This window comes from Diadema antillarum, unplaced genomic scaffold, assembly GCF_040938485.1.
Source record: "Diadema antillarum isolate AM-2024a unplaced genomic scaffold, OU_Dant_1.0 seq00001636_RagTag, whole genome shotgun sequence".
NCBI classification, from domain to species: Eukaryota; Metazoa; Echinodermata; class Echinoidea; order Diadematoida; family Diadematidae; genus Diadema; species Diadema antillarum.
Genome location: NW_027272342.1, coordinates 149,769 through 168,055, shown reverse-complemented (window position 1 = coordinate 168,055; position 18,287 = coordinate 149,769). Strand labels below are relative to the sequence as shown.

Sequence of the window (18,287 nt, the reverse complement as noted above, 5' to 3'; positions counted from 1 at the left end):
TGCTCGCTCTTTTCCTCTATCCTTTTCCCCCTTTAAAAAAAAAATCCTTTAGCCACCATCGAAATGAATTGGGTGGAACATTCTGTCGTAAAAATTGTTTTCAAGTATCGTGTTGCGTTAACTCTCTCAGGATTGTTTCTTACGAATTAAAAAAAAGAAGACAAAAAAGACAAAACGGAACAAAATCACCGCACATCCAAATTTGAAACGCACAGCAGTCACGGTCATTCGCGAGGAGACATTTTGATCACGTTCGTGAATTAATTCAAGCCCTACTGAGGAATGCGCTGCCCGAGTTCGATAGAGCCTCTTTAAAAATCGATATGAGAGCCAACACAGTATGAATATCATAGGGATATTACACAGTGGTGGTGGCATTATTTCGGTGTGGAGGCATTTGCGAATACACCTGACATGCAGCTTTCGGCGTTATTTCATTCTTTTAGCTGTCGAAAATTGTAGTCTGGTATGTCCTTCTTCATGCATTCTCTCTGCATGAAAGCAGAGAGCCTCATCACAAAATGTAGAAAAGGGCAAATCGAAGCGGAAAGGTGATGCGAGATGAGGATTTCATAATCATACCAGTTCACAAGCAGTATAGAAATCAGAAGACCATAGAACATCGTGCTCTTAGAAAACTGAAAACTATTGAACTATTCCTGCGATGAAAAGCCGAGGAAAAAGTATAGAGGAAACATGACATTTTGCAACAAAATATCAAATGATTTATTTCTCTGCAGAATCACCTGATACTAAAGTTTCTTGAGCTAGATGAGACAGATTATCAAGTTACAATTTCATCAGGGTACAGAGGTAGCATGTCTTATAAAGATATGCGTAGAATATATAAAAAAGAAATGACCTTCTCTTTTCTTCTCCATCTTCATCAGGGATAAGCCTACTGTCCAACACCCCTAAGCGGGAACAACCATGGCAGGCAGTGCGCTAACAGGTGGCGCGGAGAGAGAAGTTAGAAGCTACTTGTTGTGCTCTTGAATGTATAGTGGACGACTGCTGTTTTGAAAGTACACGTATCGCATTTTGTAATGTCTTTGATTTCTGATGACAATGCGTTCCATTCTTTGATGGTCCTTTTCTTCTGCTGTTTAAAATTTTGTCAATGTTCACATAGGACCTACTTACAGGCAAAAAGATAATACATTGTATCATCTGAAAACAAAAAGTGCACAATGATATTGTGCAGAGGTATACCTTGATTGATGATAAAACTTAAGAATGACTTTGATGGCACACGTTGCACACTGTTACAAACAAGACTATGCGTGTATCACTAATCTGTATACTGTCTCAATATGGAGGAGCGACTGAATTGTTCTAGTAGAAGGGTATATTCATTTCAACAATAATTGCTTTTTCACTAAGAGAGCGATTGAGCAATGGTTGTATCGCATATCGCGATGTGGCAGAAGTATTCAATGAATACTTTGTAAGCATAGGACCTAATCTTGCCAGCAGTATTCCGCATTCAAATACTGATTTTTATTACTTTCTAAAAGACCAGAATCAGCAGTCTCTTTTTTTTGAACCTGTCATTGAAGAAGAAATCAAAGATATCGCGCAAAACTTGAACACTAAGAAAAGCTCTGGATGTGATGGAATCACCAATTTTCTCCTTAAAAACATCATTAATGAAATAGTTATACCATTAACACACATTTTTAATTTATCGTTATCTACTGGCATAGTTCCACAAAAAATGAAAATAGCTAAAGTAGTACCAATTTTTAAAAAAGGACAAAGAGAATCTGTGACAAATTATCGCCCTATATCTTTGTTAACTTCATTTTCAAAACTTCTTGAAAGGTTGGTATATACGCGCACACACAAATTTCTCGAAAAGTGTGAAGTTTTTTGTAACTCCAAGTTTGGTTTTAGGAAAAACCACAGTACGACCCATGCCTTACTCACTTTTATCCATAAAGTTGCTCATGCTATAGATGATGTCTCCCACACTATTGGAGTTTTTCTTGATTTTTCGAAGGCCTTCGACACAATTGACCACGATATTTTGATTTACAAGCTACGACATTATGGTATACGTGGGAAGGCTTTGGACTGGTTTCGAGATTATTTATCAAACAGAAAACAATTTGTGAGTATAAATGGCCGTGATTCTCAGTTAAAGTTAATTTCATGTGGTGTTCCACAGGGCTCCTTACTAGGCCCACTATTGTTCATTTTGTACATTAACGATCTTCCTAGTTCCTCGCCAGTTCTTTCCTTTATATGTTTTGCTGACGACTCCAATCTGTTTTTTACACACAGAGATCCTTATACTCTTGTTAACACAGTGAATAAAGAACTTAAATCTGTGCAATCTTGGATATACGCCAACAAATTGTCACTTAATATTGATAAAACTCATTGTATGCTTTTTAGCAATAGTCTTAAAACCCTTCCTTTTCATATTAAGTTTAATGAAACTGAATTAAATCAAGTCAGTAGTATAAAATTTTTAGGGCTTTTTATTGATAGTGATTTATCTTGGAAATCCCACGTTAGTTATTTAAGTAATATTCTTTCTAAAAATACGGGTGTTCTTAATAAACTTAAGAGTGTTTTTCCAAGTCAAATTCTGCTTAATCTTTATTCTACTTTGATTACTCCGTACCTTAATTATGGTATTCTTGTGTGGGGGAATGCAACTAGAAATCTTCTTGATATACTGTTCCGTATTCAAAAACGTGCCATCAGAAATATCAACCATGTCGGATATTTGTCCCACACGAATGATTTATTTTTGAAAAATAAAATACTGAAAATATCAGATCTGTTCAGTTACAACGTCGGCATATTTATGTATAAATTTTCTGCCAACGAGTTACCGGATGTTTTTACTAGCATGTTCAGAAAAAACTATTTGATTCATAATTATCCTACCCGCCAAAGTGACGCATTTCACCTTCCACGTACTCGAACAATTTTCGCTAAAAAAACGATAATGTATACGGGCCCTAGATACTGGAATGACCTCTCCCCCGAAATAACAAGCTGCTCGTCTTTATATTCCTTTAAACGTAAATTAAAAGAGTTTTATTGAGTGCATATTTTGCAGACACTGAACAGTCGTAATGTCTTATGTAATACTGTGGTATGTTATTGTCCAATCAAACATTTTGTCAACACGTTGCAGATTCCATTTAGGGTCTTGCCATCGGGCTCTCTGAATTCATCATTAGCAATTCCACATTCTACTTCGTTTCCCTCTCTTCCTCTTTCCCTCTACCCCTCTCTAACCTTCTATGCAGAGCTTGACGGCAGGCACCAAATGGCTTAATAGTTGTACATGTTACTTTTTGTGTCTTACTGATCATATCCTGGTGAAAGTTTTAATGCAACAATAGTTTATAGTATATATACCAAAGTAGGCTGTATAATAATGATGGCTCGGTCACAGTAAGTTCATATCAATGTATAGTTTGTTTGTTTTTCTTCTTCTTCTTCTTCTTCTTCTTCTTCTTCTTCTTCTTCTTTATTACATAAAATTTGGCAACCTTACATCATCATTCTGGTCTTATCTTCTATCCGTTCTCCGTTTCTTTTTCACAAACACTGATTACTCGGGGCTTACAGCCAAACAAGCTAGCTTTCATGTAGGTCCCGTCATACTTCTCTTTGATCAACCCCATTTCGATTTCGATTTTGACCAGTTATCATTACATGTAATTACTGTGTAATCACCATGTATATTTTTTGTTTTCTGCACATTGTTCACAAGGTAAAAGAACTTGTCTGGTTTCTGTTGTAATGTTCATAAATGAGAAGTATGAAAATAAAATGAATTGAAAAAATGAATTGAAAATGCATATCATTTCGTCAATAAAGTTGGAAGAGAAAACCCATTAAGGAGCCTTGATCATTCACTCTTGTAGTTTAAAGTTTCATATGATAATAATAATAATAACTACATGTATGTATATATATATATATATATATATATATATATATATAGGCGTACCTGTGTTTTGGTGCCTTGTCTGCTACCGGCGGTTTCACGCTGTCGCGATCTTCAGGCAGACTGACAAAGTGGTGTGTTTCTGTGCTCATGTGGCGCGGTGGATCGGTTTGACGCATGGATGGTTTTTCTTTTCCGGTGTCTGCATTTGGATATAAGTTCGGACCTTTTGTTGAGTGCATTTTTGTTTCGGATGATGATGGCCTTCTCATCGAGGCAGAGGTTGCATATGCCACTCCTTCTTAGAGTTAAGTTTGACTTTTTTTGGATGTCCCATGTCAGTGTGAAGTTTGCGCGTTTGTCTTTCAGGCTCCAGATGTATTTTGAGAGTTGGGTTTCGTTTTTGTATTTCTCGTTCTTGATGGATTTCACATGGTTCCTATATCTGTCCTTGAAGGTACCCCCCGCCAGTCCGTAGTAGCACTTTTCCTCATTGTCATGCTTGACGGTTGCTTTATACACAAGAGCCGTTTCCATGCATCTTCCTCTCAACGGGCATTGATCTTTTTGGCGGCAGTTGCATTTGGGTTTGGGATCGGTGTCATGTGACTTGGATTTTCCGATAACTCTTTGGTTGTGGGATTTTATGACTGCATCCATGTTTTTCATGCAGCTGTAGCTCACTTTTACCGTGTTCTTATTGAATATTGGGTTCAGCTTGTGCCCTTTGGGAAAGTGTTTGTTGATGAGCTTTAGAAATCTACCCCCCACATTTGTCTTAGTCGCTGCATTGTAGGGTGGGTTGAACCACGTGATATTCCTGCTCCTGTTTTTCCTTTTTCTTCTCTTTCCCTCTTCACTCGGTTTGGAGTACTTGATATTTTCCTCGTAACCGCTTTTTTTCAGGGCTTCGTCGTACAGTGGCGCTGCGTTGTGGAATATGTCTTCGTTTGAAGATAATGTCGATATGCGTTTTTCAACTGCTAAGGGTATTTGTGTTAGTGTAGAGGGCGGGTGGTTGGAGTCCCTGTTGACGTAGAGGGGGGTGTCGTTTGGTTTCCTGTACGGTTGGAAGTTGCCAGTGTCTATATATATATATAATACACTCTTAAAAAAAAAAACCGACTCAGAACTGACCCAGAACTGGGTCCGTTGGGGTCACACACCGTTCCGGGTCAGAAATGACTTGGAATTTGGTCATGAAGACCCCGAATGGGGTCACCCTGACCCAATTCATGACTCTGAATGGGTCATATCTGACCCCATTCCTTGTCATTTCTGACCCGGAACGGTGTGTGACCCCAACGGACCCAGTTCCGGGTCAGTTCTGACTCGGATGTTTTAAGAGTGTATATAATATCATTATTGTAGTTTTGTAGGATCAAGCAAACAACCACATTTCCGTCAGACACTGTTAGAGTAACAATCATTGACTACAGCAACATGATTCTTACAATGCGTGTTTTTTTTTTGGTGCACACACACACAAACACACACACACACACACACACACACACACACACACACAAATGCTGGTATGGCTGGACGGTGATGGCATCATCAAAATTTGTGCTGCTTCTCTGCGGTTCCCACCAATGCCATTGCAGTTCTACATTAGTAACATTTAAACACAACTTCTAGTTTATGTCTGACTCCAATTGGACATCTGTCTTTCTTATCCAAAAGATAAATCTGTATTCAACAATTAATGTCCAATAGGACGGCGAGGGTGATTTAATCGGTAGCGTACAGCCTTGCAATAGAGGGTTCGGGCACGTGGTCGAATCCTGAGTGTTGCCGAACAATGTTGTGTGTTATCATGCCGTCCTCTCACTGGTAATATACTTTTGAGTCAAAACACTCTGTCCCTCAAATAGGACACAAACTAGAGGTTTTGTGTGTGAGAGAGTCACAACCTGCAGAAGTAAAAATCCCAATTTATTCATTCATCGCGAAGAGCCGGACGCATATCAAACATAACGCATGAAGTGGTTCCCCCCCCCCCCCCCCACACACACACATATGATTTGACCCATGGAGGACTAGCTAATGCTGGTGAATATGGGCTTTCCAGCCATCATGTTAGATGGAAAATGAAAATACACAAACAAACAAAAAAAAATGCTTATGACATGAATTTGCATTTTTAGCCTACATCGATGTACCTGCCAACAAGGTCATTCATTTTGTCACATAAAACATAGACTTTGACATATACAAGGCTAGACTGAAGACAATCGTTCAACTATGACATTGCGCGCATCTGGATCCTTGGCAAGAAGCGGCTCATTTCTCGAGCTTTGGGACGGTTTATCCTCATTTCTCTGTCGATGTAGCTCCATCAAGATATATCGTTCTGGGGCCGAGATCTTTTGATAGACAGGACTAATCACATACAGAGCGCCTGCGACGACATACATTCCAATAAAGCCCCAGATTCCGCTGACGTAAGAACCATGGCGGTCGATGCTTTGTCCTGCCAAAGAAAAGAGTCTTTATAATAACACATACGGAGGAAATACACAGTAAAAGATATTTTGTTGCGAATGTATTTTTTTAGAAAATCTGTCTTTATGTAATCATAAATTCCTACGAGTCTATAGTGTGAGCTTCAGAACCTTGGTCTTTTCTGGTTTCAGAATACTATGGAAACGAGCACACATGGCTTCGAAAAGCAGATAAGTGGCGGTCTGTGCGTGGCTTGAAGCTGAAGCATGGCCTACCCAAGTTAACACACGGACACCAGTATATCATTATATCAACGAATTATAGTAATTCGGCAAAGGTCGGTGACTAAACGCTGAATGTAGGATAGCTATTTATCAGGAGAACATACAATTTGTCTTGTACAATTGTACCTACATAGGCCTAGACGACACTCATAGTGGGCCGCTTGTAACCAGTGAAGTGTGCCATCTACCAAATCAAAGGTTACAAATTTTCCTTGTAAATGTTGGAGGCTACTGTACACGGTATTTTGAAAGACCAGGAGCCCGTTTCATAAAACTTGTTATCAGTGACAACTGCCACATTTCTATGACAAATTTGCTCTCAGCCAGTCAGATGCAAGGATTTCTGTAGCTTATCACAACTATGACAACTTGACACTGATGACAAGTTTTTTGAAACGGGCCCCTGATTAACACCATAGTACCATTGGACTGCGACAGTTCGTCTATAATAGGCAGTAGGAAGGGAGTTCGGCCAATGAACAATGAATGTTCTCAAGAGTTTCAGCTATAGAGAGAGAGAAAAAAAATATGGCAAGGAATTTGAATACTTACCAATGACGGAGCTGAGTAGGTAGCCGAGACCGTTGCACCAAATGATGATGGCCCATGTCGAATCCGCTTTGGCTGGCCCGAAGAATTTTTGAGGTAGTGTGTAAACCAGTGTCGAAGACATTCCAAGAGTGCAACCAACAACTGTCATGCAACAATTATCGCAACCATGATTAATGCACCTTTTTTTTATGAAGAAGACATTTATAATAAAATTTATTAGCCTGACAGAGAAGCAGCAGGTTCATTCATTATGCATGTATTTTTGCCAGAAAAATGATTTATTGATATAATGACTCAACAACACGGTTCATCTATGTAATAATAAAACAATGATAATTGTCTACATGAATGTAATAAAAACTTTTTTTCTTTCCCTTGGTTAGCACATGAAATCTTTCATATTGTTTATATCTTGTCTTCTAAAGCAACTCATCCTTCTAAAAACAACAAAGCAACAAAACAAATCACATTCTGAATAAATGAATGAATGAATGAATCAATCAATCAATCAATCAATCAATCAATCAATCAATTAATCAATGAAAAAAGCAATGGAACAGAACCTATGGGTATCACCCCCTTGCCTCCATTCCATGTACTAGTTGCAGGGTACTCGTCACGATGAGCGAACAGAAATATAACGAAAAGCTCACCTCCACCTATGATGAGCATCGGTACCATCGTCTCGACCACGAGGAGTGCGGCCATGACACCGGCACTGATCGCGATATTGATGACCAGCAGGTAGAGAGTCGGGAAAGGGACCCACTCACCCCCTATCACGAGAAGGATTTTCCCCACGAAACACGTCACGCCCATGACGGAGATCACACTTGAGCCCTGTGTCTCCGTGAAGCCGACGGATACCATGTAGCTAACCTGACGAGTGCAAGGTGATTAGCTAATTTGCATAATTCATTCGACTTCAATCTCCTTTAGACAATTAGAAACCTCTTATGAAATAATTATGAAAGAGCATATCACTGTAAGAGGAATTCAAAGTTTATTTGATGAAAATAGGTTTTGGAATGGTTGAGATATCCAAAGCAAAGCGATTATGATAAAAGGTGGGACCCATCTTTTATTTCTTTATTTCTTTATTTCTTTATTTATCTTATCTATCGCCTTGTTTTACTTTGTTGTTTTTTTACTTCGCTTTTCAGTTGGTTCCCCTATCTCCATCCTCTGATGATCTATCACTTTAGTGCTCATTCATAATTATGATCATCTTCTGCTTAGAGTAAAATGTACCTCCTTTTTCATTGATTACTGTTGAAATGTTGAAATTCTTTACTTTCACGTACACTGTGCATATTTATGTTATTATGTTGTAATGGAGAAGAAAATGAACTAAAAAAAAAAACTTAACTGAAGATAAATGGAGAACCTGACGCCTAAAGTACTTTCCTGATATTGACAATCTTCAAGGTAATATCAATAGTCCTTCTGTGTTCTCCCTCCTTGAATTCCTTTTCCTTCAGTCTGACAGTCCCTACCCATTGTGTCTTGTAGGTTGTCCTGTCTGCGTCTTTCTTTCCCCAAGCTGCGTCTTTAGGGCTTTTTACACATGCAAATTTTTGCTAAGTCCCGCACCAACGGTCGGGCTAAGGGGGGCCTTAGCTCCACCGTTGGTACAGGACTTTCCTTTGCCCACTTTCTGTTTACACTTGTTTTTGCCAAAGTGGGCTAGCCCCACCAATAATCCCGCAGTATCTGGCCCTGCAAAAAAGCAGGGTTAGCACAGCAATTGCGGTGCCAAGCAAGCGAGTGTTAACAGAACGAAGAAATAATCCGAGGCTAAGCGACGGAGACGAAGTCCGACCCCCACTGACCAATCAGAAACGAGATAATCAAGTGCTGCCGGTGCGTGCGTGTACTTGTACAGCGCACAGTGTAATCATGAATATTTATGTGGTTTGGAATGTACGGGACTAAGAAATACGAGTGTAAAAAGGTCAGTATTCTCTTTAGCCCAGGAGAAGAGCTTAGTACGGGATTTTTTGGAGAGTGTAAAAAGCTGAGAAAGTTGGTACGGGATTAACGATAGTCCTGGGTCAGAGAAAGTACGGGGCTAAGAAACACAAGTGTAAAACGGGCTATAGATATCTACCAGGTTAATGTAGTAAAAACAATCTCCCAGTCCATTAATCGTTACAGCCAGGCCGATCGTCCACAGCTCTGGATACCTGAGGGCCTGCAGGATTTGTCGCCATAGTTTCGGCCTGTCGTCGTTAATGTCCTCCGCTGCTTTTCCACTCCTCAGTCCTGAATCAACTGCATCATTGTTGTCGCATACATTCGGCATGTCCGGGATGAAAGCCTCCTTGCTATTTGAAGCTTTCGTAGATATACTATGTTTCACATCAGATTTTAAGTAAGTTAGACCACTTTCTTCAGCCTTTTTCCTGCTGTTAGCGTGGTGACGCTTACAGGAATCTTCATGGACGGTAGAAGTAACTTGATGATATGATTTGTAGTCTTGTCTTTCAGTCGTTTTGCCTTCGAACACCTTATAATTCTTTGTCTCCTCACCTGGTGGCTCCGCATCTCCTGATGAAGAAGGCGTGACAAAGGTCAGCACGCAAAGACTACATACGACGAACGCCACACAAGAGAAGATGCGCATTGTCCAACGCCACCCTAACCGACCAATGAGATAAGCTACAAGAGGGGCATTGGTAAGCATTCCTGCAAAGTTGAAGAATAATATGGTAGAGTCCACCAAGGTATAAATTTATCATATCTGTGTGCACACACACTTGTAACTACACACATGGAAAGTCAACACAGTCCCCTGAAATATGACTCATTAGGAGTTTTTACACGATGTTTGCTGTATATATACGATTATGATGAGCTATAGAAGGTCTCATATCAAAAGAGGACAATGGCACAATCCGATTTTACGACGAGATTCAAAATAGGTTAAATTAGTCATAGTAGTCAATCTTTAATTTTAATTTCCTATTTTTTGTAAGAACAACTCTTTTATATAATTCTTCAGTTTGGAAAAATATTTGAAACATAATTCTTTTTTCTGTTTGGCTATAGAATTTTTTTTTTCTTGAATAGCATGATTACAAATATCATAGAAGTCCCTTCTCCCTTTTTAAAGCCGCTTTTCTTGTAACCTTAAATAACCTTTTAAGTATTAATATTTTCACAGTTGATGATAGTCATCATGAATATAAAATGCGTAATGATTACAGAAAGTATCCACTCCATCTGAGAAGATTTATATGGTGTGTGTGGGTGTGTATGTGTGTGTGTTTTTTTTCTTCTTTATGAATGCACAGGTTGAGATTTGATTTTTTTTTAATAGAGCCTAACCTTCAAAATCTCCTTCCTCGGTAGACAATTTCGAGAGAATGTACTTTCTTACAATAATATTTCGACAGGTTGGTGTGTGTGTGTGTGTGTGTGTGTGTGTGTGTTGGTTTTTGTTTTGTTTTTTATTCAATGCACAGAGCCCTGGGTGAGATTTGTTTGTTTGTTTGTTTGTTTGTTTGTTTGTTTGTTTGTTTTTAAATAGAGTCTAACCTTCAAAACCTTCTTCCTCGGTAGACACTTTCGAGAGAATGTACTTTCTTATCGGAGGGTCCATTTGTGTTGGTTATGTGTGTCATTCCAAAGCTAATAGTCTGCTCTTTGATAATCTATCCTTAACTAAATATCCTCGTCTGGCGATTTTTTTCTTTTCTTTTTTTTTTTTTTTGGTGTGTGTTTTTTTTCTTTTTCTTTTTTAACAGGATCAAACTTTTGATACAATGAAGGTGAGAATCGTGTTTTTGTTTTGTTTTTTGCGCTGACATCAGCCAGCAGTTGAAATGAGATCACGATGTTTTGCAAACTTACGTTCACAGAGAGAGAGCAGCTACCTACCGATGTTACAGAGATCGTATAGTATTGGTTGAGACCTAACTTTAGGTTTCTAACATTTCTTGATGAGATAATGAAAAACATTTGATGAAATATGAAAGAGCATTTCCAGAGGGATTTAACGTTTACTTGATGGAAATTAGTTTTGAAATGGCTTAGATATCCAAAACAGAACTATCCAAAACCGATTCTCATCTCATAAACTTTGAATTCACCATAGAATGGAATACTCTGTATTTATTTCATAAGCGGTTTCTTCAGGGATGCCAAGTTAAAAAAAAAAAAAAAATTATGAGTGAGAAATTCATGACTCGGCATCTCGGCATACAAATGTGCGCGCGAGCGATGGTGTGGGAGGGGTTTTTCCCCCTGTGGCCTCCCACAGTAGGGAGCTTTTTAAATTTTTAGCTCTTAATGGTGCGATCAGGTGCATACTTAAAGTGACTATATTATTTTTTTACTTATTTTGAAAGACAAAAGGAAAATATACATTCAATTGTAACTATCACTTCAATCCTTTGAGCTATGCTCCTTATTATGGGCCCAAATTGCAGACTTTGCCCGATGCGTGAGAAAAATGGGTGCCATGCGTAAGATCGTGAGACGACCCCTTAATGCTTGAGTTTCACTCAGAATGCGTGAGACATGGTAGCTCTGTTTCTTGGTATCTCGCAAAAAGTTAAAAGCCCGATCCACATCTCCACCAATACTATACCATCCATTTATTAAACGAATAAAACACTGCAGCTTGTTTCTCGCACTTTGTGTTTCATTTGTAATTCTCAAGAATGGACGTCTGCGCATAAGATAGTGTCACTGCAAGGCTGGGACATGAGCACCTTAACATACTTATATGTGAATTAAGTGAATACGATAATATTAGTAGAACGCGTCAGTGAAAGTTTGGGGAAAATCGGACAATCTGTTCAATAGTTATGGATTTTTAAAGCATCTGCGCAGCCACTGCTGGAAGAGAAGACTACTAAATTTATGCCACATGCGTAGAACGATACAAGGAAATTACAAAGAGAATCTAACAAAAATGTATTCTAAAAAAAAAATTTACATTTCCTCGACTTGTTACTGACGTATGTTCAGGATATTATTATCTCCCCTGCCCCCCCCCCCCCCCAAAAAAAGTAAGAATATTTTGAAATTTCTTTATATTTTTTTTATATCGTTCTACACAATCCATGTGACATCACAAGCTGTAGTAGTCTTCTCATCCAGCAGTGACTGAGCAGAAACTTCAAAATATCATAACTTTTGAACGGATTGTCCGATTTTCCTCAAACTCCCACTGATGCATTGTACTACTATTGCTGCATTCACTCGATCAATCCACATGAGTATGATTCCTTCATGACTGATCTAACAGCAGGACAATTACTTGATAAAGATAGAAAATACGTTTACATATTCATTTAATTTGCAGCTGTTTGCAAAGAGATTACAAAGATGTATAATATTATAGTCTTACGTTAAACATTGTTACAATGACATTATCTATGAATGATGAACATATAATTGTCCATAATTATATATTTTTTTTCAACTTACGTACTGAATTCTTCATCTATACCAGACACATGTTATCAAGTAAGTACATCTTTTGTCTCTCTAAAAAAATCTTATTTGTTATTACGCGTAGATGCAAAGTAAATGTACGAGAAAAGTCTGGTTACAGACATTTCCTATTTTCCAATAATAAATGCTTGGGCGCGCTATGGGAGAGCATCATTTTATCAAAATCGTTTGGGATCTCTAGGTAGCATACACTAAATTGTGTTGGAAGAAAAATGATAACATGGTGTAAATAAAACATTGTGTATCTAAACAATGTTTCTCCTGAAAAGAATCTTGATACAATTCATATTTGAAGAATCTGCAGACAAATTAAGTAGAAAAACCACATTCCTGTTATGATCTGTATAGGGATAGGGCGAGTATAAGAATCCTTTCCCTCTTAAAGTGTACATAATTATGACAATTATTGGTCTGATGTATCAAAATACTATTAGCTGTCTGAATACTCTATGTCCGATACTGATAGTTCGCACCGTCAAGTATGACACTATAAACGACTTACCCACATTTGAACCAGAGAGACCTAGACTTGTCGCCCGAACGCAGTTTTTCGTGGGGAAATACCTGCTGGTGAGCGAAAGCGAGGCCACGTGGAAAGCCCCTTGACCGAGACCAAAGAGAAGGCTATAGCTGACGAACATCGGGGCGATGCCGGGCATGAAGGAGGTGAGCAGGAGGCCAGAGGTCATCAAGATGACGCTGACCACGCCTACGAGCCGGTAGCCGACGCGTTCGATGACGAGTTTCACGGGGAGAGCGGCGAGCAGGGAGAGGGAGAGCGAGGCACTACCAACCCAACCTAGAAGAAGGATGGTCAAGAATCTCATCTGGAATGTCCATTTACCTATACCACACGAGTACCGAAAAAAAACACTTGGGCTACTGATGAAATGCAAAATTGCCGAAAAATTGGCCTCCATTTAGTATTTTCCTCATAACTTTGCGAGTATATACATTGTAGGTGACCCCGATATACACTTTATATGTTTAAATAATTATGTTTTGAGACACAAGGAACCAAATCAAACACTTATCAAGAGATCAGTGGCGTATCTAGGGAAAACGGCGCCCGGGGCAAGCGCGAAAATTGCGCCCCTAATTTCTGAAAAAGTGTTCAACCCCAACCCCATCCCGGTAGGGACTTTAAAAAAAAGTCCACATGATATGCTTTTTCAAGCACTTAAAAGGGGTCTTTTGAGGGTGATTTAGATGTAATAAATTCTGATAGAAAAATTGTATTTGTATATCAGCTTACAAAACATGGAATTCTTGTCATATTTTGGTTATCAAATCTTACAATTCTAATCAAGATATAGTGACGGCCTTACAGATAAGGATTTATACCAACAAACTGAGGACTTGAAATGATATTCTGAATTAGTCGTGTTAGTACGAGCGAGTGAATCGAAATTTGTATATTTCTGTGTAGGAAACATTGCACTTATCTCATAGTTCGTTGTACTTGTAAATCATACAAAGCTGGCACACTGTTATAATAACACATCATGCGACAATTGAATCCAAAAGCATTTTCTGAACATGTTCGTATATAGGAAGTAAAGCAAATTATTCGGCCGTTTCCATGAATAGACCACTCTTACGAATAAAAATTCCCTGAAATTCATGAATAAAAAATGGCGCAAATCAAGTGAGAAAAGTATCAAACTATGCAACTACTTCCACACGTGTTCCGAAGAGCACAACAGTGGGCCGCGTCGCCGGACCCCCGAAATCATTGTCGCGACCCTCCCGGGTCAGCTCTCATAAGCAGTTTAACGGGTAAGTAACGGGAAAGTAAAGTTGCATAGCAACACCATAGCAACACATATAGACTTGTTTCATTCCAAGTTTCGAACAATGAAGTTACAAGTCCGTTTATCTGCATTGAATCTGTACAGCGTGTTACACCTACAGCCACGATGGCAGCAGTTTCTTAGATAACTCGAGCGTTTACGCGATATTGATATTTTGCATACCACCCGTACCAGTATTTGCGGTATCGCCATGGTTCGATCGCAACGTGTTAAGAATGCGTTGAATCTCTCGCACAGCTTGGAGTACATGGAGTACCGCGCACTTATAGTGCGATGTATACAGTTTCGCCCGCGCGTAGCGCGCGCGCTAATCCATGCGAGCGCACGGCGCGGCACGTCGAATGTCGAAGCACGGACATATGGGGTCGAACAATGAGCACAGGCGTTCGAACGATGATCCCAGTACAGGCGTTCGAATCATGCACGTTATTTTGCTTCCGCAATTTAGGCGGTCGAAAAGTGGGTAACCTGCTTTACGGGATTCTCTTCAATATGTGGTTGGTAATTCAACTAATTATTAACATTTTTTTTTTTCATTTTTGGCTCCCCCAAGGAGTGGCGCCAGGGGCACGTGCCCCGGCCCTTCCCCAAGTTCTTCTCAAAATCAAAATGGTGTACCAAATGAGATTGTACACTATCAACACGATTATGTTTGAAATCAATAGTTATGCAAATTAAATTTTAAGCATTCTTAGCGATACAATGACATTTAAAAAAACACAAATTAAATGCTTAAATATTTTTAAGTATGTATACCAACTGAATATTTACCTTTAAAAAAAGATTGTGCAGAAAAAAAAAATCGACCAGGTGTATTATGGATACCAAAAATAATTGTTGTGCCTCCAATATGCAGAAATTAAATAAAAGTGGAAATAAAACTCACTTGACAGTATCAACTACATCTTGTCGGTCAAAAACGAGGATAGTGCTGAATTTTATCTCAATTCTTTGAGGTAAAGAATTAAAATCGACAATGTGGTACAAAACGCCGTCTTCTCTATTTAGCCAATCCAATAATGGTGAAATGATTCCATGGTAAAGTCTACTCCAGGGGGTGTTTCATAAAGCTGTTCGTAAAGTTACGAACAACTTACGAGCGACTGGTGATCAGTTTTATGTGATATACTTACCAGAATTTCCATAATTCAGCACAAGAACTGATCACCAGTCGCTCGTAAGTCGTTCGTAACTTTACGAACAGCTTTATGAAACACCCCCTGGATTTACGCATTTAGATGTGATATCTTGTGTACTTCATGTATGAAGATTTTTTTTTTTTTTTTGCAATGAAAAGTTTGTGGAATATTCTATGGATGAAAGATTCATTTTATACTGATTTATCAAAAATGTTTCATTTTGATACTTGTTTAACAAAAATCCTCTAGATACATTACACACATGGTGTGGAGTTGTCAAAAGGGTTTTTATTACTTATGTTTTTCGAAATGTCAATACACATTTTGTTGACTATATTATATGTGCTTCAAAAAACATTTAGACATTCAGATACAGGGGCTGCCTACTTGCAATGTTACGAGAAACACAAGAAATGGCGGTCATTTTGCTCACCATTTTGGATTTTAGGAAGAGCTGAAGTGTATTACTGGTCCTTATGTGTTTCAAAGTGTCTTTTATTGGGTACCCTCGTATCTCAAAACATATCATACCCTCGTATCTCAAAACATATCAACAGGAAAACTGTGTTTGTGATGCTTTATAGTTGCAAAATGATGTGAAAACAGAAAATAATGGGAAATTTGGGCACCATTTTTTATAGGAAAAACCTCGAGCGTTTCACTGATACTATGTTTTAAAATCTCTTATTCGTTTTTAAATAGCTGCCTGGTGTCTAAAAACATATGGTGTATCTACATACATATATATACACTTATGTATTAGGGGTCCTAGTTGAAAAAAAAAATGAGAAATTCTGACATGGTGGTCATTTTGGAATTCAGGAAGATCCCAAGTGTTTTATTGGTAATTTTGTATTTCAAAATACACTGTATCTGAATAAGTATTGAAAGTGTGTGTTGGTGATAGCGACTTGCAAAGCTAGACATGAATAAAACAAGAAATGAAGGCCATTTTGGACGTCATTTTAGACCAAGGAGGATTTATTAGCACTTGATCAGTATGTCCTTCGAGACACATTTCCGAATCTATCCCGAAAACGAGAAAGAAAAAAAATAAAAAAACAACTTCTTGCCAAAATTCAAGGTTTAAGCCTGTATTTTAATTGACCTAATGCTCTTGGCCAATGTAAAGCTATGTAATAATTCTTTTTCTTTTTCTGTAAAAGAAGGCATTAATTGTGTATTTTGAATGATCACCATTCCTTGGATTCTAGTTTGCTCTAGCTTGATTTTTTATACGTCTTGCGAGTGGAATCTTCATCCCTATACTCAACCACAAGAGAAGACAGCAACTTACTTCTCAGGTCCATTGAATTCCAATTAGAATCACCTGCCGAACCGAATGTGTCCAACATTTTATCTTACACGACCTGTATGACTTTCAGGCTCAAATTTCAAGCTCCCGTTGATTTCCCACCTGTATTATGCGTTGATCTCCTCATCGTATTTTGTTTAAAAAAATAATAGATTGTAATCCCTAGCGCTTTCCTTACCTGTCACGGTTGCGCTGCTCTTGAATTCCCTCTGGAACTCTATGAAGAAGAGCCCGAAGGCGTACGAAAAGCCGAACGAGACAAATAAACTGGACCATGTCGCAAGGACAACGAGCCAGCCCCAGAACCGGTCGAGCCGCTCTCTCAGACCAGCCCTACAGCCCTCCTTGCAGGTCATGATTGCTTGCAACTTGAATACCATTGTGTGGGCCGACTTACCAATACCCTACAAAGCTATAGGTAGAGCCAGGTACCTCGATGCCTGTACGCATAGCCACCCTGCTCGGATGCATCTCGAATGCATGCTGTAGATTACGATCTCTATAATATTTGACCAACTTATCTACTACCCCTAAACCACAAAGCAAAAACGAAATAAATCGCAAGGTCACAGGCACCATGCCTGTGACGATGCGATTAGCAATGGAGACAGGAACGGCGCAGTGTTTTCAAAAGTGTGGGGGCCCACTTCCGGGTTTCATGAGCTAACAAAGTGATGACACCTTATGTATTCCTTTTTATGGTGCACAAAAAGTGTGGGGGCCCGAGCCCCCACGGCCCCCACGGCTGCGCCGGCCCTGGGAGAGTTAACTACAACGAGCTTCTGCACCCCCCCCCCCTCTCTCTCTCTCTCTCTCTCTCTCTCTCTCTCCCTCTCTGTCTTTCTGTAAATGTGCGGACATGTGCGGGTTCAATGTTTGGGTTGAAGAAACAGTCTGAAGTACAGCTTTGTGACAATATTACAATTGTTACAGTATGGTCAATGGGAAACAGATTGCTCTGACACGAACTATTGAACTCACAATTTTTTTTTCTTCTGTAGTGAAACGTAGACCCGCACATGATCATTGTATATACACTTGTAGGCTCGTGTCCGAATATGCTCATACAACTGCTTTCTGGGATGTAATTCGGATCCTCTTCGTTTTGCTGAAAAAAAGCACAATTATGTAGAATAATCATTTCGTTCCCTTTGAGTCATTCCACTGTTGTGTCATCTCAAATCATCTTAACCTTCTTATAACCCATAAATTTACTCATACATTTTTCTAAGTAAATCTATATCATACAGACTTTTTAAAGTTTGGATGAATTTGTGCGATTTTTGTAAAATTTCAGTGAGTCAAATTCTTTCAATGTTTATGTATGCAAGCAACGCAAAAGTTAACCATCCG

The 18,287-nt window shown here is 38.9% G+C and overlaps 1 protein-coding gene across 1 annotated transcript; it reads right to left on the bottom strand.

Moving 5' to 3' along the window:
- Positions 1 to 6,138: 6,138 nt before the first annotated feature.
- Positions 6,139 to 17,314, bottom strand: LOC139711284 (monocarboxylate transporter 13-like). The gene is made up of 6 exons (XM_071623193.1): positions 17,113 to 17,314; positions 13,231 to 13,465; positions 9,356 to 9,551; positions 7,854 to 8,079; positions 7,201 to 7,341; positions 6,139 to 6,392 (listed from the first exon to the last, which is right to left on the bottom strand). Exons 1-6 carry the CDS (start codon positions 17,312 to 17,314, stop codon positions 6,139 to 6,141), a joined length of 1,254 nt encoding a protein of 417 aa, XP_071479294.1.
- Between the last annotated feature and the right edge of the window lie 973 nt (positions 17,315 to 18,287).

Excerpts from the sequence above, each read along its gene's own strand:
- LOC139711284 (XM_071623193.1), bottom strand. The coding sequence starts at position 17,314 with ATGGTATTCAAGTTGCAAGCAATCATGACCTGCAAGGAGGGCTGTAGG. Across the intron at positions 7,342-7,853 it reads GATGCTCATCATAGGTGGAG|TTGTTGGTTGCACTCTTGGA; the intron begins GTGAGCTTTTCG and ends GTTGCATGACAG. Across the intron at positions 6,393-7,200 it reads CCTACTCAGCTCCGTCATTG|GACAAAGCATCGACCGCCAT; the intron begins GTAAGTATTCAA and ends TTTCTTTGGCAG.